At 36.7% G+C, this 25,392-nt stretch overlaps 1 protein-coding gene and 1 non-coding gene across 6 annotated transcripts in view; one reads left to right on the forward strand and one right to left on the reverse strand.

The window, feature by feature from the left end:
* The window catches only part of SMG6 (SMG6 nonsense mediated mRNA decay factor), a 232,681-nt gene that overhangs the window by 159,747 nt on the left and 47,542 nt on the right, over positions 1-25,392 (forward strand). The window contains exon 14 of one of the 5 annotated variants that reach the window (XM_036906133.2): positions 21,629-21,707. The exons of the other annotated variants lie outside the window; for them this stretch is intronic. Coding sequence (XP_036762028.2) covers positions 21,629-21,707 — 79 coding nt within the window. The remainder of the gene's footprint in view (positions 1-21,628; positions 21,708-25,392) is intronic. 5 annotated transcript variants of the gene reach the window in all.
* LOC118922977 (U6 spliceosomal RNA) lies at positions 23,205-23,311 on the reverse strand. Its single transcript, XR_005028970.2, has one exon. It is a non-coding gene; the product is annotated as a U6 spliceosomal RNA (small nuclear RNA).

Below are 25,392 nucleotides of genomic sequence, written 5' to 3' on the forward strand. Positions count from 1 at the left end.
TAATTAAATTGATATGTCCACATGTGGCTACTGGCTGCTATAATTGATACTCCAATTCTAGATCATTCTGCTGGCCAGATTCCTCTATACTGCTGGTTCTCAGATTGTGGTACTGGGACCAGCAGCATGAGATTCACCTGGGATCATTTTAGATATGTAATATTTTAGGCCTGCCTTCATTCCTGTGAATCAGAAAGTCTTGAGGATGGGGCCCAGCAATCACTTTTACAAGCTCTCCTGGTGATTCCAGTGCATTAATACTTGAAAGCCAGTTCAAGTTCTTCAAGGTTCCTGCTAAAAACAGTGCTCATACATGGTCATGTGCAGGGATTTCACCTAAAGAGAGTTTCAGTGGCTCTAAAAAAAGTTTGAATACTGTTACCTAGAAAACACATTACCCATTATATTATAAAATAAATAAAATGTGGTTATGAAGAATTTTTTTTTAATAAAGCGCCAGCCTCAGTCAAAAGAAAAAGAGTTAATGAAAACTCCCGTAAGTCTCACACTGTCTTCTAGTACTGGAATTATAACCCTGGGCTTTTGATTCTCACTCAGCCTGGTATGTTTTCCATTTATCGGGGTGTTTCATGAAATAGGCCCTACTGTTTGTTTGGTTTGGTGTCTCCCAGAAGAGGAAAATCTGGTTCCTTGGCATGTGTTTCATCCTACCTCCTTTTTTGGGGCATTCCTGCCTGCTCTTGTACCACTTTCTATTTGTTAGGATGCCTCTGTAGTTGCATCCAATGCCCTGGAAATGTCTCCTCTTTTTAGAGTTTAACAGATTTCACCTACATAGTTATTTTCTTTTAATATGATTTTTATCCTCTTATGCTTGAAACCTAGAAGAGGAGCTTGCTTGTTCTGTTGCTGGCCTCGAGCCAGATGTCATAACTTCAGGCAGTGCCACGCTACATATCTCCAGCAGTTTGAAATGGAGAATGGAGCTAGAGATAAGATCAGCAGCTTTAGGTGATGGCATTGTTTCAAATAAACCATGCATGACCCAAAGCTTCCACTTCAAATGGGGAATTAAATTGCTTCATCCTTTGACAGCCTGCTCCATGAAAGAAATTTATCTTCATTTAATTGCTTTAAATCCCAAGAGGCTGCATACAGTAATTTCTAGGAGATAATTATATCAAAAATTTTAAATATGTGGCTGTGAACGTGAATATGCAACTGCAACGGTCAGGGAGGGAGAGTGGTGGGAGACCAAAAGTCCTGCTGAACTTGCTCTTAGGTTCTATTCTCATTCTTGGAGTCCCCTTGGTCCTGGACCACTTACTCTCTGAATTTGCTGATTGAGTTGCAGGGTGTTGGTATAGCCCTGTGCTACTAGGGTTAAACCATCTTGTCTACTACTCATTGCTGGGTGATATTTGGCTTGAAGTCCTCCTGAATCTGGGAGGGGTCAGGCTGGCTGGCTGACTTCCGGCTGCATGTCTTCATCTAGTCCGGCTGGGCGCACACTGTCTACACTGTGGGCCAGAGCCACTGGGGGTTTCAGTCAGTGGCAGCTGAAAACCAGCAAACTTGTTGATTTTAAAACATGACTATTTAGATGTAAGGGATAAACTTCCTGTAGATGAGGACAGGCTCCTTAATCTAGGCATGTTTGAATTTCCAGGCCTCCTTGCCCTGGTCTTTATATTTGAAAGAGTCTAAAGCTTCCACTTTGTCATTTTCCCTAATTCCCAACTACTACCTGACTTTACCCCACACTTTTTCTCTCATTCCTGAAATTCCAGAGGTTTTTTCCCCCCTACCCCCTGCCAAATAACTGTATTTCCGTGATGTAGTATAACAATGCCTAGAAAGACCAGAGGTATTTTCTAAGTGTGGACACAGTTTTCCTGTGTCGATTATCTCTTACCCTTTCTGCCTGCATATGCGTTTAAGACTACACACTGAACATTAAATTGTGAGCTCTTTGAAACTACTCTCATAGTAGTCTAGTGTAGTGCTGCAGATCTCATGAGGAATACAAGCCTGTGGGGCTTAGCTGGATGACATGGTTTATGGGCACTCCTGCCCTAAAGACAAGGGAGATCTGACTTGGAAGTCTAGGGGGCTTATGGATTCTATACAAAGATCAGTGAATACCTGAGCCAACATAGGAGGAGGGGGCTGCCAAAGTCAAGGTGGTCCAACTCAACCACAAATCCATTTCTTATCAAGTTCTATCCAGGCCTGTCCTTGGAGCCTTATGCTCACAAGGGTCAATCTCCAGGTATCCTTTGCCCTCCTTCCCATTTAATCAGGGATGGCCATACTCCTCAGATCAGTCAGAGAATAACATTGCCTTTTCTTTTAAACTCCTCCCCAGGAAACCTGACAGCTGTAATGAGTAAGCCAATTTGCATTTGAAAAAGGTCATACGGATATGCCTCAGAGGGAAATCTGCAGCAAGTGCTGTCACATCATTTCTTGGATTCACATCAAGGAGTTTTTGAAGGAATTACACTTTGGTCACATCTAAAACATGAACACCTGAGTAGCAGCCTGGATGGGTTATCAAGGTCAGGGTGTTTGTTCTAGTGGTGTCTTTGAAGCTAGGAAAACATTTGTCTGTATTATCACTACTTCTTCTGAAGCTGCTTCTCTGTCTTGCCTGTCAGCCTGATAGTAGACACCTAAGAACTTGCCCAGTCCTGAGCTGAAATACATAGATCCTAGTCAGAAATGGGTAGGGTTGTCCAAGCACATGGAATAGGCCAGTAAATTGTTGAACCCTGTCCTTTGTGGGATTGAGTTAGCATTGTTGAGAGTTATCAGTTGTTCATTAAGAATTAAATCACCTGCAGTATTATTTTAACCAACTTCCCATGCCTCATCATGAATATACCAATTCCTCAAGTTGACAGATTACTTACTTTGACAGCCTTATTTACTATACCAAGCTTTCCATGGTCAGTAACCTTGCTTCAGGCCATTTCTTTTAGTTTGATCTTCTCCTAGGAGCAAAACTCACCTGTTTGTCCTTCTGTTTTACCTAATTAAAAGAACATACTAGACTTATATTGGATACATATTATCATGAAGGATAATTGAATTTCTGATGTCTTTAGACACAATGTCAAATAAGAAGTTAGTCTTTTCAGTATAGCACAGAGAAGGCAAATAGTGACTATGTGGCATCTTACTACACTGATGAGCAGTGACTGCAATGGGGTATGGAGGGGACACGATAATATCAGTGAATGTAGTAACCACATTGTTTTTTCATGTGAAACCTTCATAAGAGTGTATATCAATAATACCTTAATTAAAAATAAGTCTTTTCAGGGAATTAACCATCTTCTGTGCATTTATTTAGTGGATTCCTTGAATCCAGTTATTCTCATGTGTTCAGTAAGTTTTGCCCTAAGGATGTCTGTGTCACTCAGAATGTGTGTGTATGTGTTTCGAACAAATCTGTCTATTCCTCTGGAAAGAAGATAATCCAAATGGCAAATAGGGAAATGGAGACTCCCCGAACATTTAAGGCCATATCAAAAGCATAGGTATTGAGAAGAAATGAGGTATCAAATAGGAATGAGGAAGTGATGTGTCATTTGCTTCTCTTTCCTAGAGCTCACTCTGTAGGCTGCTGGTAGTAGCCTCTCCAGTAATGGTAGCCACTAGCCACGTGTGTCTATTTAAATTTAAATTACTTAAATAAAATTTAAAATTCAGTTCTTCATTCACACTAGCCACATTTCAAATGGTTAACCAGCAACGTGTGACCAATGGCTACCATATCGCCAAAAGTAGGTATTGAAAATTTCTGTCACTGCTGAAAGTTCTGTTGGATGGCTCTCTTTGTGGTAAAGTCAAGAACTGTGATTCGATTACTGAGGTTGGGGGTAATGATGGGAAGGATGTAGAGAAGGAGACATTGGGATTTGAAAAGCAGAAATCATCTAATTAGAAATGAATTCAGATCAGAGATTGTAGACTTGAAAGAGTAGAAAATTACAAGATTTCCATTGAGATAATTTAGTAGTATATTAGCAGTATTATTTCTAAGTGATCAATTTTCATGATTTTTTGTAAGAAATTTTTCTACTCTAAGCACAATGCCTTCTAAACTCTTTTTTTTTCTAATTTTCCTTAGTCTTTATCTTTGTGCCCCCCATCATTATCACCTGCACTTCTTTTCTGTGTCTCTTGTTTTCACTGATAAAAACTACATCAGCATTCTATATAGTATTATTATGATGTGTTGTATCACTTGATTTTTAAAACAACTCTTATCAGGTATTATCCACATTTTACAGGTGAGAAAACTAAGATTTAGAAAGACCAACTTATTTGAGATAATATAATAATAGGCCAGGACCCAGAGAAAGGTGAATATCATATGATTTCACTTATTTGTGGAATATAAAAACAAAGCAAAACAGAAAGAACAAAACAGCAGTAGACTCATAGTCACTGAGAAGTGACTAGTGGTTACCAAGGCGTAGGGGTTGAGGCGAGTTGAGGGAGACGGTGAGGGGGATAAAGGGGCACAATAATTCACAATCACAGTATAAGTTGGTCATAGGGACACAGTACAGTAGTACAGCATGGAGAATATAGTCAGTGATTCTGTAACATCTTTCTATGTTGATAGTAATTGCACTAGAAGGACTGAGGATTTGATAATGTGGGTAACTGTTGAACCACTGTATTGTACATTTGAAACCAATATAAAATTGTGTATCAATGATACTTCAATTAAAAAATAGTAATAGGCCAGGACCCAGATAGATCATTAAGTATTGAGTGAATATGAACTCCCAACTACAGAGGCCTCAACACATGAGGTTTTATTCTCTCACATCAGAGTCCAGAAGTAGGCAATTCAAGGCTAGTGTGAGAGCACCACAACGTTGGCAAATGCTGAAGCCTCTTCCAGCTCACTACAACTTCCTAGGACATGGCTCCATCCCAGGATGGCTGCTAGAGCATCAGCAGACAGTGTAATGGAGGAAGAGGATAGAAAGGTTTCTCTCACTCTTATAAAAAGACTTCTTTGAGGTTTTACATAGAACTTATATTTACATTTCAGTCACATGGCTACCCTAGCTGCCAAGAAGGCTGGAAATATAGTCACCTATTTGGACAGAAATGTACCCAGGTATATCAAAGTTCTTTTACACATAAAGAGAAGGTGACTGGGTATTGAAAGGTAACTGACAATCTTTGACTCAATGGGCATTTTGATTTTTGGTCTAGTGCTTTCCCCTGTTTCATGTTGTCTGTTTCATTAGGTAATTAGTCACCCAAACCTCCAGGGCTAGTATGTTTTCCAAAGAATTAAACGTTAAGTTCTCTCTCTCCCAGATGAATAATCACAATAAAAGGTGCCATTTATTGAGGACTTGCTATGTCTTAGGTATTATTCTGAGAGCTTTACATGTAGTAAAACATTTAATCCTCACTACAACCCTTATTCAGTAGGGTTAATTGTTAGTGTCCATTTTATATTTCAGGAAACTGAGGTATATAACTGTTAAGTGAGTTGCCTAAGGTTACACAGGTGGTAAATGGCAGGGTTAGAATTCAAGCCCAAGAGATCTAGCTTGAGAGCCCCTATCCAAACCACTGCTACTCTACATGGCCTCTTGAGGAAGTACTGTCATTGCCTAAAGGTTGATGGTAGCCATCACCATGGAGCAGGGGAAGAGCCTTTCCATACAACTTCCTACAGGCATGACTTGCTTCATATCAGGATTATTCAAAAGCTATGTTCAAAGCAATATATTTAATGTGTCTTCCTGTTTTTCTATTTCTCCTTTCTTCCCTTTCTTCTGTTCTTCAAAACCTGAGGCTGGGAAAAGAGTTACAGTGACAAGCTTTAGGCCTTTAGAAAGTTCATATCCCCAGATTCATGTTGGAACTTGCATGAGAAATTTAAGCTAGGTAATTAATTAGGTGTCTGTAGAGGACTCAGAGGTTCAAAATGTTTGTATCTTGGTAATAGAAATTTTGTTTCCAAATACAATTTTATATTTTCTCTTCATTCCTATTCCACCAGCTGCAGTGTTCTAGTTCTAGCAGTGGCTGGTAAGAGCACCACCCATTTATCATTCGACTTCTGTGTTCCCATGAACACCTCACAGAGATTGGTGCTTGAACTTAACAGTCTGTATGTAGCCTGGGCTTCTCTGCAAGGATCAGGCATCTTCCCTTAACGCTAGTAGGCTTCACTTCTGGCATTCATTTAACATTAGATAACCATTGAGCACTTACTGTTTGCTAGCCACTCTTTGCGGTATTAGGAATTCTGTGGTGAGTGAGGACAGAAGCAGTTTCTTACCTCATGACCTCATGTTCTAGTTAAAGGGAGACAGGCAGTAAACAAGGAATAAATAAGCAAAATAAACTGAGCTTTTGTTAAATACAATGAAGGAAATAAAACAGGACAATTTGATAAGAGACTGTAGGCATTAATTTAGTCAATCTCATAACCTTGTTCCAGCACCTACTTCTCTGAGCTACAATTTTACCTCCCTTAAAGTAGCACTGACAGTGAATGATGGTCATAAACAGAGGCCGAACTCTACCCTTGTGCAAATTAGAGCTGTCTTGGTAACTGATCCTAATCTCTACCCAATTGTTTGGGTTTTTTTTTTTTAATAAATGATTCTTATAAAGAAAAACAGAGAGTTAACAAACATTTGGGTACATCCCACCCAGCTTTAAAAGAAATAAAACATTAGAGGTAGAGTTGAAATTCGTTCCTTATCCATGTTGGATCCCACTTATATTTCTCCTTCCCTAAATGTAATCTTTCCCTAGTGAATCTCCTTTCCCTAGATTAATTCATTCATATAGTTCATTATATGTATCTTTTTAACATGTACCTATCTACAAACAGTATAGTATTATTTTGCATGTTTAGACTTCATAAACATAGCATTCTGTCATTATCATCTGCTTTTCTTTTCTTATTCAACATTATAGTTTTTAGGTTTACCCATGGTAATACATATAGTTCTGTTTATTTCATTTTAATTGATGTATAATAGTCCATTATGTGAATACAACACAATTTTTTTTTTATTGAAGTGTCATTGATATACAGTGTTATATTGGTTTTAAGTTTATCAACACAGTGGTTGACCAGTTACCCACATTATTAAATCCTTATCCCCACTAGTGTGGTTACTATCTGTCAACATAGAAATATATTACAGAATCATTGGCTATGTTCTCCATGCTATACTACCATCCCATGACCAACTTATATTATGATTGAGAATTTTCTCAATACCTTTCCCCAACACCTCCCCCATGGTAACCACCAGTCCTTTCTCAGTGTCTGTGAGTCTACTGCTATTTGTTTTGTTACAACACAGTGTATTGAGACTTGTCTTACAGATGCACAATTTTTTATCACTACCAACAATACTTCAGTCAACTTTGTACTAATACTGAGCTTCTTTAAGAAATATATCTAGAAGCAAAATTGCTACATTATAAGGTATGTTCACCATCAGCTTTGCTAGCTAGTGTCAAATTGCTTCCCAAGGAGATCAAGCTAGTTTACTGATAAGAGTATATGAGTTCCAATTTTTCCACACTCACCCATACTAGGCATTTCCAAGCGTTAATTTTTGCCAATTTGATGGCTCTTAAATTATACCTTGTTTTATTTTTCATTTTCGTTTTTGCTAGAAGGGTTAAGCATTTCTTCATATATTTATTAGCCATCTGAGTTTCCTCTGCTTCAAATTCCATGTTCATATTCTCTGCCTCTTTTCTGTCCTTATTTCTTCTGATTGGTTCTTATTTCTAGGTCTGGGTATGCATCTTTTATCAATTGTGTACAGTGCAAATCTCCCACGCTATAGCTTTTCTTTTGAATTTTGGCTCCTGGCAGCATGTATTTTTTTTTTTTTGAGAGGGCAACTCTCATATTTATTGATCAAATGGTTGTTAACAATAAAATTCTGTATAGGGGACTCAATGCACAATCATTAATCAACCCCAAACCTAATTCTCAACAGTCTCCAATCTTCTGAAGCATAACGAACAAGTTCTTACATGGTGAACAGTGCAAGGGCAGTCATATCACAGAAACTTTCAGTTTTGATTACGCATCATGAACTATAAACAATCAAGTCAGATATGATTATTCATTTGATTTTTATACTTGATTTATATGTGAATCCCACATTTCTCCCTTATTATTATTATTTTTTTAAATAAAATGCTGAAGTGGTAGGTAGATGCAAGATAAAGGTAGAAAACATAATTTAGTGCTGCAAGAGGACAAATGTAGATGATCAGGTCTGTGCCTATAGACTAAGTATTAATCCAAGCTAGACAAGGGCAACAAAACATCCACGGATGCAGAAGATTTCTCTCAAAACGGGGGGTGAGGTTCTAAACCTCACCTCTGTTGATCCCCAATTTCTCACCTGATGGCCCCCCTGTGACTGCCTGTCTTAGGTTGTTCCTCCCTTGAGGAATCTTACCCGTCTCTGGCTAACCAGTCATTTTCCGGGGCCATACAGGGAAATGTAAAGTTGGTAAGTGAGAGAGAAGCAATATTCTTTGAAAAGGTTAGCTTTTTACTTCTTTGCAGATTTATGGCAGCATGTATTTTTATTTTTATAGAAATTATTTTTCTGACAAATTTATCAACTATTTCCTTTATACTTTATATCTTATTTAAGAAATTCTTCCTGGATGTGAGTACAGTATAGACTGTGTATTGCTAATTGTTGACGCTGGTGATGGCAATCAGATTTATTTATTGTACTACTCCCTCTTTTGTGTATGTTTGAAATTTTCCATAATAAAAATTTTAATTAAAACAGGCCCACTGAAATGCAGTAAGTAGCAAATGTGCTTAAAATTTTATTGTATAGACAAAACAATTACCCTAATAATACCTATATTTTGGTGGGGTTAAAAAGGTTATTATATTACTTTTATCTCTCTATAAGACTTGTCATTTGTCCTTTTTAAAGAACCACCTTGTTAAGTTAAAATGTTTCCAAGAAGAATTGCAGTTCTACAGGGGAAGGGGGATGCTTATATAAGGTAAGGGTGAGTTTATCTACCCTGAGGTCAAAAGGAATATATACCTGCATTTTTTTTCTTCTAAAAGTTTTATTTTACTTTATACATTTACATCTTTGATCCATCTGGAATTTATTTTTGTAAATCACATTTCCCTATATGTGCGTGAGTTTCTTAGTTCTGTCCCCTTGATCCAGTGGGCCAATCAGTACCACCATCCTAGTTTAATAAATCTTTAAAACTAGTAGGGCAAGTCTCCCCACCTTAATGTTTTATGGAAATGTCTTGACTCTTCCTAGTCCTTTATTCAGATGGATCAACTTTCAAATTCCACCAAAAACTCTGTAGGAGTTTTATTTGTAATTGTACTGAATTTAAAGATTAAACTGGGGAGAATGGCCATATTTACAATATTTGATCTTCCCACCCATGAACGTGATATACTGTTTATTTATTCAGGTTTTTAAAAATATTACTACTGTTTTATGCCCTCTGAGGATATTTTGTAATCTTTTCCATAAAACCCTTGAACAACTTTTATTAATAATTTGAATATTGTATTTTCTAGTTTGACTATTAATGGTATAAATATGGGGTTAATTTTTTCTGTTGATCTTCTACCAACCCTACTGTAAGTAGTTCTAATAATAGTGGTCAGAATAACAAATCCTTACTTTGTTTCTGACTTTAATAACAATACTTTGAAGTTGTATTATTAAATCTATCTGCTGTAGATTTCTGATAGATATCTTTTATCAGGTTAAGGATGTTCCCTTCTATTTCTGGTTGCTGAAGTTGTTTTTGATCATAAATGAATGAGGGCTAAATTTTATTAAATATTTTTTCTTCATCTGTTAAAGCTCCTGTGTCTTCCTTTTTTGACCTGTTAATATGGGGATATACATTATAAATTTCTAGTATAGACCTATCATTTCCTTCCTAAAATAGCTCAGTATGTTCTTATCCTTACTCTCCCACCCCAAAATTCTTGGCCGTTCTTGTTTCATGGGAGATAGGTCTTAATTTTCATTTACTTTCTTAAATGTTTTTGTTCTGCTATCTGCATGCCATTTATTCTTTCTGTACATATTATTTGAGCAACAACTATGTGTTATGTACTATTTGTTGTGCTAGGGGAATATAGAAGAAGAAACTTAAATCTGAGTATGTTACACTCGAAGGTAGGTGGAGAATTGTGGAAAATAGATGTTAAAGGTGTAAAAAATGCTCTATGCTTTTAAAAAATATTTTTATATAAAAATGAAATGTTAAGGAATAACATGACAGGATTGGAGATACAGAGGGCTAATCTGGTGGCAGTGTTTAAAAAGGGAGAAATGGAGAAATGGTAAAAGCAAGAGACCAGTTAAAACAGTGTAATATCTAAGATTGTGGGTTGGGAATCTAGCTCAGATTAGCAGCACCAGTAACAAAAAGGAAAGGATGGATGTGAGAGCAGCATTACAGTATGATTCCTTATTTGTTTAAATATAAATAGGATAAAGGAGGGAAGGAGTGAATATTTTTACAAAATTTTGAGGCTAAGTAACTAGAAAATTTGAGCTACTGTTGATTAAAATGGAAAAGTTAGAAAAGGAAGCCTTAAGGTTGGACACTCCTAAGGAGATGATGACCTTCAGCCTCTAGCCTCCAGAACATTATTATGTGCAGCTCAGTGAATGCTTTTTGGTGATGTCAGTGCCAGTGAAAAGACAAATCCCTCTGAGAGGCAGTGTTATGTAGAGATAGAAAGGACATAAAATTCAAAATGAAGAGTTTGAATCCCAGCACCACTTAAAAAATTATAGGCCTTAGTTTTTACATCTAAGAAAAAGAAATAACACTACCACCCCAGTCATTAGGAATATTAAATGAAACAGCACTTGTGAAAAATTATGAACTTTCAAATTTACAATATTAATGGCTTTACAATGGTTAGAGAGGCTGTTAGAATAAATGCATGGGTAGGATAGTGGTGCACAGGAATAAGGGATGAGACAGCTAGGGGCAGCATGTAGGACGGCTCTGTGGCAAACAGGATCAGGGGGTTTCTTTAATATAGTTCTAGAGCAGGACTTCTGGAAAGTTCAATAGAATTTTCTGTCCTGATGAAAATGTTCCACTTTGTACTCTATATGGTAACCACTAGCCACATGTAGCTGTTGAGTCCTTGAAATGTAGCTGGTGCACCTGAGGAAATTTAAAAAAAATTTTTTATTATGAAGTGCTAAAGTATTATATAACATAAAATTTTCCATTTTAACCATTATAAATGTGCAATTTAGTAGTATTAAGTACATTCACAGTGTTGCACAGTCATCAGCACTCTCCCTTCCAAGAACTTTTTCATCATGCCAAACAGAAACTATGTCCATTAAACAAAAACTCCCCATTCTGCCCATTCCCCAGCCTCTGATTACCTCTAGTCTACTTTCTGTCTTTATAAATTTACCTATTAGGATACCTCTTGTAAGTGAAATCAAACAAAATTTGTCCTTTTGTGTCTGTCTTATTGCACTTAGCATGTTTTCAAGGTTTATCCATGTTGTAACCTATATAAGAATTTAGTTTCTTTTTATGGCTGAATAATTTTGTTTCTTCATTTATCTGTTGATGGGCAGTTGAGTTGCTTCCACCTTTTGGCTACTGTGAATAGTGCTGCTATGAATATTATGTTGTACAGATGGTGTACATAATTGTGTACAAGTATCTGTTTGAATTCCCGCTTTCAATTTTGGGGGGATATATACCTAAAGAATAGAATTGCTGAATTATATGGTAATCCTATGTCTAAGTTTTTGAGGAATCACCAAACTATTTTCCACAGCATCTAAACCATTTTACATTCCCACCAGTAAGAGTTCCTCAACAAAACTTACTGCTTTCTGGTTTTCTTGATAATAGACATTCTAATAGGTATGAAGTGGTATCTCGTTGTGGTTTGGGTTTGTACTTCCATAATGACTTACGATGTTGAACATATTTTTATGTTTATGCGATTTGCCTGTTTTCTTTAGAGAAATGTCTTCTCTAGTCATTTGTCCATTGTTTAATCAGGTTGTTTTATTTTTGTTGAGTTGTAAGAGTTCTTTATATGCTCTGCATGTCAAGCCCTTGCAGATACATGATTTACAAATATTTTCTCCCATTCAGTGGGTTATCTTTTCACTCTGTTGATAGTGTCCTTTGATATACAAATGTTTTAATTTTGACAAATCCATTTTACTAATTTTTTATTTTGCTGCCTTTTATTTTTGGTATCAGATCCAAGAAATAATTGCCAAATCCAATGTCATGAAGATTTCCTCCTACATTTTCTTCTAAGAGTTTTCTAGTTTTTAGCTCTTACTATTTAGGCCTTTCATCTATTTTGAGTTAATTTTTTAATGTGACATAAGGTAAGGTTGCAACTTTTAATTCTTTTGCATGAGGATATCCAGCTTTACCATTTGTTGAAGACTGTACTTTCCCCATTGAATGGTCTTGGCACCCTTGTCAAAAATTGACTGACCATATATGTGAAGGCCTATTTCTGGGCTGTCTATTCTACTAGTCTGTATGTCCTTATGCCAGTACCACATTGTTGATGACTGTACTTTTATGTTAAGTTTTGAAATTGAAAAATGTGAGTCCTCTCATTTTTGTTCTTTTTCAAAGTTGTTTGGCTATCTGGGGTCCTTTGAGTTTCCATTTCCAATTTAAGATCTGCTTCTATGTTTATACAAACAATGCCATTGAGATTTTGATGGGATTGCATTGAATCTGTAGATCACTTTGGGAAGTATTATCGTCTTAATAATATTAAGTCTTCCAGTCCATGAGCATGGGAAGTCTTTCTTTAATTGGAACTGAATTTTTAATTATATTTAATTTTAGATAATTTAAATAGCCACTTGTGGCTAATGGCTACCACTTGGATAGCATGACCCTAGAGAATCATCCTCAAATTTATTTTACTTTCTAAAACAGTAGACTATGGTAACATCAACAGAGGCGTCAAAGTACTTAAATCATCATTGGTATCTCAGCTCAGCATGATTGTACCACATGGAAAGGCTGCATACAGGAGTGTTTAGGTCCCTCCAGATGTGAGATGGCCAGAAGTCATGCAGCACCAGACCCTGTCTCCTGTTTTTCTTTCAGAGATGGGTGGCTTCCTCCAGAACCAAAGAGAACCTATTGCTTTTAAAAATTAGCTAAAGAGAGACTGTCTCTGGCAGAAATGGAACTCCTTCTGCTCATTCCTATTTCCACGTGAGCAGAGACCATGGTACCCCAAATGGAGCAAGTATTTTAAAAATAAATTCCCTCTCTGAAGAAACATCGTGATTATTTTAAAGCACTTACACTTTATTTATCACTCTGATGCCGTTCTCAAAGAAGTAAAAAGTACCTTTGTGTGACAATAATTGTTGTACTCCCAGCTCCATTTTCCTTAAGGGTCAAGAGTCTGAGAGATCCCTGTACATCAAAAACAAAAAATAAAGGATGAACATTAATTAATTGATTGATTGATTGATTGATTGATTAAACTAGGAAACTCCCTTTCCATGTCCATTCTCTTTTTTTTGCCAGGTAATAAGCATTGTTAGGATGTAGAAGAGCTGTGTCTTTAGTATTGATCACAACAATCTCTGCTGTCCCCTCTCTAGCATCTCTTTAAAGACTGTCTAGGGAGATCTGCAGGTTTTCTTGTAAACAGGAAAACTCAGTAAATAAAATTGAGAATTTTAGAGCCTATAGGCTATCAGGCCCTGCTCTCTAGGAGAAAAATGTCTTTTGCCTTGGACAACCAAGAGCAGTAGGTTTGTAGAGTTTTCTGTAAACATTCCGATATGACTCTCCTACAGAGGAGCCCTCCAGTTAACTTCTAGACCAGAAATGGAACTATTATGTCCTGGCCTGCCCATAACCAGTCTACATCAGCCTCTCCCAAAAAGAGAACATCTTTTGTGTATTCAAAATTGGACTAGCCCAGCAGCTACCCAGTTCTCTAAAACTGGTTTCTCCACCTTACTGCCCTGTAGCCCGCACCCTACCCTCATTCTCACCCCTCTCCTTGTATAGAGATAACTTCTTCATTACAGCATTTGGGTTTTCCCACACTAGAGTTGATCTATCACCATATAGCACCACTATAGCACTCTATCAGAATGCCTATGCTAACCACTTGGGTGTTCTGGTGTCAGAACTTAGAAGTGTCCCAACTGTCCCACCCAGCATATTCAGTTCTCCTCCTGGGTTGTTATGCTGGAATGATATTCCTGTTGGATTTCAGTGTGTGCAGTCTGATTTGGGTGGAGCCTTGAGTTGTTCACAGGAGTGCTGGTAATGTCTGACCTTAGTGCTGCCAAAGGCAAGAAGCTGGCCTCTTCTCAGTTTAAAACACATAACTGGATTGCTGGGGCAGTGTTAGATGGAGGGTGGGGTGAGCAAATACCGGTCTCTTGTGTTATATCTACTGTGTTGTCAGGAAGTGATTATAAAGCAAGCTATAAATGTGAATGAAGTCAAAAGAATGGATTGGCATCTGCCCCCCAAAAAAACCCACACACATGAATACACACACAGAGGTGCACACATACACACACTCTCTCTCTCTCTCACACATACTCCTTTAGGCTCCATCCCAAATACACACCCTTATTGTTCTGCTGCACTTAACTTTGGTACTATTTCAGAGCAAAGAACCTTTGTTAAACTATCTTTGTTCTCTTCCCTGGAAGAGAACCTACCCATAGTCTGCTGAACAAGAGCTGAACTGTGCCGTTAGGCAAACTGGGGCTTCCACTTTCCTATCCTTTTCCCTCCCAAGAGGACTGTGGGCAGGAGCATATAGATGGGAGGAATAACCTGTGCCAAGATTTTATCCCTCAGTTAGGGAGTGGGGTTTTCAGCATTAGTAGTAAAATTGTTCGCAGCAACAGTTGTCAATGAAAGGAGTCTCTATGTCATCAACACACCTCCATTCCTTTCTTCCACCTGCTGTTTACTCTTGTTACAGTCCTTCCACCTGGTACTTTCATGGGGTTTGAACCATATGGCTCATATGAATCTTGTCTGGAGTGTCCTAAAGTGACAGATTTTGCTGTGCAGAGCACTGTACCTGTGGGTCTGCCTCTCCTCTTTCAGCACCTGTTTGCCACTGACCAAGGTGGCAGCTGTGCCTGTGTGTGTGGCTGGAGTTAGTGACAAGCTTCCACCCAGGCATGGGGAAGCCCTCAGCCAGTGTGGTTCCTGTGGCAGCAGCCAAATACTCCAGAGCTGTTCATACCTTCAGGGCTATGGTGTAACAGCCAGCTTTATGTGGTGGCATTGTTTAGCACTGGTTGACTTGACTTCTTTATCCCCACACCCTGTGTTTAAGGGAATCTGGCCATGACCCAGTAGAGAAAAACTGGCACTTGCAGAGTGGCTTCTGCTCCCTCCCTACAGTAGGAACCAGGACCACCTTCCATCTCTGCCTTCCTACCTGTGTGGCAAAGGCAAAGGGGGCCCCTCTGTGCTCAGCCTCCTGTTGTGGGGTTTCAAGTTGCCTAAGATCAGAACGTGGCTATCTGCCAGGTTATCTGCCCAGATAAACATTTATTGTTTACAGGGACGTGTTTCAGCTGCTTTGGTTGATCCCACTGGTGAGATCTTCTAGTTTCTTGAGGTTTTAAGCCAGTATGTGGGGCTGACATCCAAACACAGAACTGCTGGAGCTTGAGAGGCTGTATGTGATGGGCCACTTCTAACTTTTAGCTTAGCCATCGCCTCTCCCCCACCCAGTGCCAGAGCCAAATTTCTATTTCTCAGTTCCCAGTCCTGCCTTTTGGGTATTGAAACTGCCTCTACATTTTCAACATTTCTAGCCTTTAGAATTTAGAGGTTGATATAAACGCCATTGTGATGACACAGCAGCTGAAGACTTCTTTTAGGTAGTCTCTGACACCATGTTTTCCTTGATAGCTATTGAGACAGGCATTTAGTGAAAGCAGCAGGGATAAAGACAGGTTTTTTTTAATCCAAAAAATTATGTCCACTACATCCAAATGTACATTTTTTAGTGATATAATTGATTTCTAACATTTTATTATATTGCAAAGTTGAAATAATTTAATAGTGAGCTCACTTATCCTCAGCATCTAATTCTCTCGTTTACTATATATACTTTATCATGTATCTATCCATTTCTCCATCTAGCATCAGTTTTTTTAATGTACATCATAAATGCATTTTCTCTAAATTCTAAAACATGCATATATATATATATGTATCATGAGCTAGAGTTCAATATTTGCTTTTGGCTTTTTCTTTTGATGTAAAATTTCCATATCCTTAAATTTATCTTTAGTTTGTTCCTTTGTGTTGCTGAGTAATGTTCCATTTTCTGGATATGGTACAGTTATCCATTCTCCAACTGATAGACATTTAGACTATGTCCAGTTTGGGACTATAATGAATAAAGTCACTGTGAATGGTTGCATACAAATCTTTTTGTGAACATGTGTTTTCTCTTGGGTAAATGCTAGGGTTGGAACTGCTGAGTCATAGGCAGATGTATGCTTTTTATTGGAGACTGCTAGACCTTTTTCCAAAGGTAATTGCACCATATTGCACTCCAGCAATGTATGAGAGTTCTAGTTGCTCCACATTCTCATTTGGGGAGAGAGGATGATATATCATTTTGATTTAATTTGCATTTCCCTGATGACTAATTTAGAAGGTACATACTTTTTTATGTCTTTTCTGGACATTTGTTTATCTCTGTGAAGGGTCTGTCCAGATCTTTTGCCCATTTTCTTTAATTGAGTTGTTTTCTTATTTACTGAGTTAGATCTTTATGTATTCTGGGTACACGTACTTTGTCAGATATATGTTTTGCGAATATTTTTACTCAGTCCATGGCTTGCTTATTTATTTTCTTAACAGTGTCTTGGTGAACAGAAGTTTTTAATCTTAATGAAATTAATTGATTTCTCTTTGGTGGCTATTACTACTCCATGAGAGCTAAAAGACCCACACACGCTCTGCCCCTCTACAACAGTTTCTCCTATTACTAGTATCTTGCATTAGTGTGGTACATTTGTTACAACTGATGAATAAATACTGATACATTACCATTAACTGAAGTCATAGTTTACATCAGGGTTCATTCTTTGTGTTTTTCTAGTTCTTTGAGTTTTGACAAGTTTATAATGACTTGTATCCACCGTTATAGTATCATACAGGATAGTTTCACTGCCCTAAGAATACCTCCTGCTCTACCTATTTATCCTTCTCTCCATCTTCTCTAGCCCCTGGCAACCAGGGGCTTTTTTTTTATTGTACTGTTTCTGTATTTTTGTCTTTGCCAGAATGTCGTATAGTTAGAATCATACAGTATGTAGCCTTTTCAAATTGGCTTCTCTCACTGAGCAATATACATTAAAGGTTATTTTTGTGGCTTGATAGCTCCTTTCTTTTTATTCCTGAATAATTATATACCACAGTTTGTTTATCCATTCTCCTACTGAAGGATGTCTTGGTTGCTTCCAAGTTTGGCAATTATGAATAAAGCCATTATAAACATTTTAGTGTACAGATTTTTGTGTGGACATAAGTTTCCAACTCATTTGGGTAAAAACCAAGAAGATTGTGATTACTAGATCTATGGTAAAACTGGCTTTAGCTTTGTAAGAAACTGCCAAAATGCTTTCAAAGTAGCTGTACCATTTTACATTCAACCAGCAATGAATCAAAGTTCTTGTTCCTCACTAGCATTTGGTGTTGTCTGTGTTTTGGATTTTAGCTATTCTAATATACTTGTAGTGGTATCTTATTGTTTTAATTGCAACCCATAATGACTTATGTTGAACACCTTTTCATATGCTTATTTGCCATCCATATATCTAGTTCAGTAAGGTGTCTGTTTAGATTTTTTGCCCATTTATTAATTGGGTTGTTTTCTTACTGTTAAGTTTTAAGGGTCACTGATTAATTTTTGTATGTTTACACAACCTTACATTACTTGAATAAACTCTGTTTGATATGTTGGATTTGCCAATATTTTGGTGAAGATCTTTGTGTCTGTGTTCATGAGTGATATTTATATTTTGTTGTTGTCATTACACCTTTCAGGTTTTGGCATTAGAGCTGTGCTTGCCTCACTAAATGATTTGGGGAAGTGCAACATCCTCTTCCTCCATGTCCTGAAAAAGTTTATGTAATATTGGTGTTAATGTTTCCTTAAAAGTTTGATAGGAAGAAAACACTTGCTGGTAAAACACCTTGGCTTAGAATTTCTGTGGGAAACTTTTTGATAATGAATTCAATTATTTAATATACATGGTTATTCATATATTCTGTTTTGTCTTGTATTGATTTAGATAAGAGTAGGTTTCAAGGAATTTGTCCATTTCATCTTAGTTGTCGAATTTGTTAGCATAAAGTGATTCATAATAATTCCCTACTGTTATTTTTATGTCTGTAGTGACATATGGATTATTTAAAAGAGTGTTGTTTAATTTCCAAATATTGGAGTTTTCCTTGGTGTCTTATTGTTATAGATTTCAAATAGCATACTGTGCATTATTTCAATCCTTTTAAATTTATTGAGACTTGTTTTGTGGCTTAGCACATATCTGTCTTGAAGAATATACTGTATATACTTGAAAAGAATGTGTTCTGTAGTTGCTGGGTGTAATGTTTTCTAAATATCCATTGGGTCAAGGTGATTCATAGTATTCAGATACTCTATTCTGTGTTTTCTAATATTTTATTTAGGTACTTTATTGATTTCTGAGAGAGGAATGTTAAAATCTCCAAATATAATTATAGATTTTCTGTTCTTCCCTTTAATTCTGTCAATTTCTGCTGCTTGTATTTTGGAGCTTTGTTATTAGGCATATACACAGTTGTGATTTTATGTCTTCCTGACGAATTGACCATTTTATCATTATGAAATGTTCCTCTTTGATCTCTGATAGTACTTCACCTTGAAATCTATTTTTTCTGATACTAATATAGCCCCTCCAGCCTTCTTCTGTTTATTGTTTGCATGGTATATCTTTTCCCATCCATTTGTTTTTGTTTTGTTTTGTTTTGTTTTGTTTTTATTTTGGTATCATTAATGTACAATTACATGAGGAACATTATGTTTACTAGACTCCCCCCATCACCAAGACCCCCCCACATGCCCCATTACAGTGACTGTCCATCAGTGTAGTAAGATGCTATAGAATCACTACTTGTCTTCTCTGTGTTGTACTGCCTTCCCCGTGCCCACCCCCTACATTATGTGTGCTAATAGTAATGCCCCTTTTCCCCCCTTCTCCCTCCTTTTGCACCCATCCTCCCCAGTCCCTTTCCCTTTGGTAACTGTTAGTCCATTCTTGGGTTCTGAGAGTCTGCTGCTGTTTTGTTCCTTCAGCATCCATTTGTTTTTAACCAATCTGTGTCTTTATATATAGAATGTGTCTCTTACTGACAGTGTCTAGCTGGGTCTTGCTTTTTAATCCATACTGACTCTCTCCTTGTAATTGAAGAATTTAGTTTAATTAATGTTTAGTGTAATTATTCTTATGATTGGATTTAGACTTACAATTTGGTTGTTTTCTGTTTGTCCCTTCTGATTTTTGTTCTTCCTTTTTGTACCTTCCTTTTACACCTCTTGTACCTCCTTTCCTGGCTTCTTTTAGATTATTTGAATTGTTTGAGTATTTAGTTTTAACTTGTTATTGGCTTATTAGCTATATCTGTTACAGATTTTTCATGGTGGATCTGTAAATTATAGTAGATAACTTTTCAGTCTACTTAGAGTAACCATTGTACCACTTTACACAAAATGTAGAAATCTTGTAACCGTACAGTTCATTACCCATTGCTGTCTTTTATTATTATAGTTGTTATGTAATATATGCCATGTATGATAACATACTATATACATTATAAATCCCACATGACAGTGTTATAGGGTTGTTTTTTGTTGTTTTTGCTTTACAGATATGCACATTTTATTCCTACTAATTTAATTTAATATTAGCAAACATTTTACAATAATGCTAAAGCCCATGATGATGAGTTTGTTTTTGTTTGTGTGGTAAAATGCACATGACCTAAACTTTGCTGTGTTATCTATTTTTTCTTTTGTGTCATATGTATAAAATCATTGTCAAATCCAATGTCATGAAGATTTTCCCTGGTTTTATTCTATGAATTTTATATTTTAGCTCATAAGTTTAGCTCTTTGATCCATATTGAGTTAATTTTTATATATGGTATTATAAAGATCCAATTTCATTATTCAGATATTCATTTTTCCCAACACCATTATAAAATGTTACAAATTTTGCTTTGAACAGATTTATATATCTTTTTTAATTCAAGAGGATAGAAAAAATTTTGTTTAGATTTACCCAGATATTTACCATTTCTTTGTGAAAAGCCAGTAAATATCCAAGTGGTATCATTCTCCTCTGGCTTGAATTGCTGTTAGCTTTTCTTGCAGGGCAAATCTACAGCCAACAAATTCCCTTAGCCTTCTTTCACCAGCAAATTCCTCCTTTAAAGATGTCTTCACTGGATGTAGAAAATTTTCAGTACTTTAAATATGTTCATCCATTGTCTTATGGCCTATAGAGTTTCTGCTAAGACATCATTCAAATTGTTGTTCTCTGTATGTACTGTGTCAGTTTTCTCTGGCTGCTTTCAAGATGTTTTCTATATCTGATTTTCAGTATTTCCACTATGATATGTCCAGGAGTGATTTTCTTTGTTAGTTATACTGCTTGGGTTTTGTCAAGTTCTTGAATCTACAAGTTGTCTTTCACCAAATTTAGAAACCTAAACATTATTGCTAAAGTTACTTTTTCTATTCCAATCACTCTCTTCCTTCTGGGATTCAATTACACATATGTTAGGCCTTTTGCTGTTATATCCCAAACCTCAGAGGCTTTCTTAATTTTTTTTTCTCTGTTCTCAGACTGAATGAATTCTATTGTTCTGAATTGAGGTTTACTCACTACTTTGTCATTTCCATTTTCTTTTAAGTCCATCCAGTGGCTTTATTTTAGATATTGGTGGGTTTTTTGTTTTGTTGTTTTTTTTTTCAGTTCTAGAATTTCCATTTGGTTCTTTTTCATAGTTACTATCTCTCTGCCGAGATTTCCTATCCATTTATTTCAGTCATTTTCTTTTATCTTACTGAACACATTTTGGTGACTTTTTTGATGATCTTTCTTTTAATTCTAACATTTGTATAATTTCCAAGTTTGTTTCCATGTACTGTTTTTTCTCTTGAGAATAGGTCACATTTTCCTGTTTCTTTGTATACTGAGTAATTTTGGATTTTATCCTTGAATTGTAATTGCCATGTAGATTTTGTTTTATTTCTCTAGAGATGGCTAATGCGTTATTTTAGCTGGCAGTCCAGTTGGTTGGACTCAAACTGCACTAGGTCAAACATCCATTCCATTTGTCTGGTTTTTTGGTTTGTATTTTACATTCAGTCTGCACATGCACAATTCAGAAGCCACCAGAAACTTGGGCATTGTGTATACACAGAATATGGGACTTCCTGTCTCTGGCTACCTCTTTTATAGGATTTCCTCTGTTGCTTACAAGCAGCTGTGATTGTGCTGAACTTTGTCCTCTGTTTCTTCAGGCTTTTAAAGACTGTGGATTTTCCAGCAGAGTTTTAACTGTCCTGTATGGTACCACCAACTCTGGCCTGCCCTCACCCTGTAAGTTGGAAGGAAGGGGGATAGTAACTGTCCCAGCTTCTTCAGCTGAGTGTTAATACCCCTCTCTAACCTGCCTGCCTTGGTTCACTCTCTCATGCCTTCAGGTATTTGTTTTTATAATTTTATCCCAAACTTAGCATTGTTATCCACAGAAAATTTGATCCAGTAGGAACTTATTTAGTCATATTGGAAGCATAACTTCTGTACTGGCCAACTTAGAAATTTATACACATGATTATGAGTGCTATTTCTATCACTTAGAGTTTTGGGACCTCTGCTTTCTGGACCCATGACACATTCTTTTGAATAACTTTAAGAATGGCAAATCCTTAGACTTTAAGTCTAGCTTTGATTTTTTTTTTTTTTAATAACTGGAACAACACTTGGAGTCAAGAATAATATATTTTCCAGGGAACAAATGCAGTGAACAAGTTGAGTTATTTTTAAGATCAAAAATAAAATTGGGTCTTTGAAATAAAGAAAATAACCACTGTAACTAATAATCTGATTTTGAAAATGTCTAAAATAATAATTGACATTTGTATATATTCTTAGGGACTCACCTTCTCATGTCCTTTGCCCATTTTTTATTGGAATATTTTTCACTTAGTGATTTTTAAAAAGGCTTTCAAACAAGGGTTGTAGCCCTTTTTCAGTCATTTATATTGAAAGTATTTTATACAGTTGTCACTTACCTTCCATTGTATGTGGAATTTTCTCAAATGCAAAGGATTTAAAATTTTGTTCAGTCAAATATTTCCATTTTACCTTGGTGAAATTTGTATTTGTGCTTTAAAAAACCTCAAATCAAATGAATAATCGTATTTTCTTTTCATTATTTTACTTTTTGAAAAATATTACTATTAAAACTTTATCTGGAATATATTTTGCTGAAAAACGTAAGGTACAGATCTAACATAATTTTTCAAATAGTTTAAAAATGGTCTTAGCATCATTTAATAATTTGTTCTGACCTTGTTCAACTAAAAGTTAAACTTCATCATATACTAGATATATATATATATGCTATACTAGAATCCAGTATGTACAGATAGATATAGATACATACTAGTGTCTGTTTCTGAGCTTTGTATTTTTTTTTAATGTTTGTCCATTATGGAAATATAACTTGTTTCAGTTACTGTAGCTTTGTAGTATGTCTTAATACTGGTGATGTGATTTACACACATCCCTCTTTATTTTATTGCAATATACCTTTGGCTTTTCCTCCTAGTTTTTTGCTTTATTCAAACTTCAGAGTGATTTCTTAAGTTCTTTAGTGGTGTCCCCCAGAAGTCCCATGGTATTTTTTTCATTGAGATGTAATTGACATATAACGTTGTATTAATTTCAGGTGTGCAGCATAATAATTGATACATGTATATATTGTGAAGTGATCACAGTAAGTCTAGTTAACATCCATCACCACTCATAGTTCAAATTAGTGTGTGTGTGATAACTTTTAAGACTCTCTTAGCAACTTTCCAACATACGATAGAAAAAACAGAACACTTCATGAATTTGTATGTCATCCTTGCACAAGGGCCATGCTAATCTTCTCTGAATCATTCCACCTTTAGTATATGTGTAGCCAAAATGAGCACTCCTCATGGTATTTTGATCAGAATTGCATTCACTTTAAAAATTTATTTGGAAAAAAATTGACATTGTTATAACTTTTCTTATTAGAACACAGTATTTTGTGCATATTAGTTCTTCTATGTCTCATTTTTTTCATTAATTTTCTTGTGATAATGAAGGGATATTTTTTCCCATTACACCTTATAAATAGTACTTGGGAAAAGCTAATTTATTTATATCCATCTATGACATCAAACTCTTATTCTATTTTTTTTTATCTGATCACTTTGGATTTTCTAAGTATATTCACTTCAAATAAAGATAATGTTATCTCTTTTTTAATGGTCACATATATTATTTTCTAATTTCTACCTCATTGCCTAGACTGAAACTTTCACAAGCATTAAATAGTAATGTTGATAGTAAGAATTCTTCTGTTTTGTATTTTAATGGAATGCTTTAGTATTTTAAACATCTGCATAATGTTTCTGTTGCTTTAAAAGACATAGTACTTAGCATATTGAGGAATTTTTTTTCAATTTTTAAATTATTGAGTATTAACTTGGGAAAAAGGCATGCTGAAGTTTAAACAGATGCCTTTTCAGCAACTATTAAAATAATCACTTCTTTGATTTATGTGATGTGTTAAATTAATATTGAAAGGGTATCTCGCTGCCACCCTCCTTACCCCAGAACAACTCAGGAGACAGGGGCTCATGCAAGAGATTTTGTTATGTAAAAGAGAAAATGGCTGCCCCCAGAGAGAGGGAGCAGCAGCTCTGGGTGAGGAAGCGCGTTTTTAAGGAGTAGGGGTAGGGTGTGTTCTGCGTTGGTGCTTGGATCTTAAGGGGTGCACGACTATCTGGTCGGTGGTGATTGGATCTTAAGGGGTGGGAGTCTTAGCGCACCAGAATTTGCCTTCATTCCCATTTTTTTCTTTTCTTAAATTGGGCCTCTGGGGAACTGGGCATAGAATCTCATTCTCTAGCTACTTACTGCTGGAAGGGGGCGCAGATTCTGGGGTTAGCGAGGCCATTGCGTAGAGTTGGGGAAGGGCGGGCATCCTGAGATGATTCATGATGTCATCTAGCTGGTTTCATTATTCTTCGTGAGAAGGCCTTGATAGCCCTGGAGGAGTAACTGGTTGACAGTATGGTTAGAATTTTTCAAAATCTGATTTGAATGAATTTTTGAAATAGGTTAGTGAAGCAGGGAAAGAAAAGTAGAAGAAGAAGAAGAAAGGTAATAGGGGTTAGGAGGGGCAGGAACCAATTGAAGGGGTAAGGGAATGGATTGTTAGGGGAGTTTTCTAGGAGTTTGAAGACTTGTTCACAGAGGTGTTTTGCTCCATCCTGGACGAGACCGGATTTGTTGGTGTAGAAGCAGCATTGTTCTCGGAGTAGGGCACATATGCCGCCTTATGCAGCTGTAAGGAGGTCCTGTTTGGTTTGTAGAGTAGATTACTGGAGGATTTGTAGTCTGTGGAGTTGAAGGTGTTAAGTGGTCCCATTGGGATGGAGGAGAATTGTGAAGAATGCATTTTTGAGGTCAAGGACGGAAAAGTGAGTGGTGGAAGCAGGAATGGTGGACAATAAAGTATAGGGGTTAGGGACTACTGGATGGACTGGAATAACAGCTGCACTGATAATTCTTAAATCTTGAACTAGCCTATAAGAGCCATTAGGTTTTTTGATAGCCAGTATCAGGGTGTTGTAAGGGGAACTGGCTGGTCTCAAAAGGCCCTTTTGTAGAAGGGGTATTGAGATTGTGAGGGGAAGGAGGTAGGGTCTCTGAGTTAGATGGTTACAGGTGGGCAGGTGGCGATGGAGGAGGCAGAGGTATCCCTGACTATGGGGTTAACTTGACAAAGGGTAAGGGAAAGGGGGAGGGAGGTGGGTCTGGAATGGTTTGGAGAGCAAGTAGAAAAGGGATCGAAGGCGAGTCGGGGTTGAGGCGTGGGCAAAGGGTAAAGGTGATGGAGGTCCCTACCTTGGATAAAAGGTCTTCCCATAAGGGGAACCGGACAACGGGGAATCACTAAAAAGGAATGAGAGAGAGCAACGCCCTTAAAGAGGCAGTGAAGCATAGGAGTTTGTAAAAGTTG

The sequence above is a fragment of the Manis pentadactyla genome, chromosome 4 (assembly GCF_030020395.1).
Source record: "Manis pentadactyla isolate mManPen7 chromosome 4, mManPen7.hap1, whole genome shotgun sequence".
NCBI lineage: Eukaryota > Metazoa > Chordata > Mammalia > Pholidota > Manidae > Manis > Manis pentadactyla.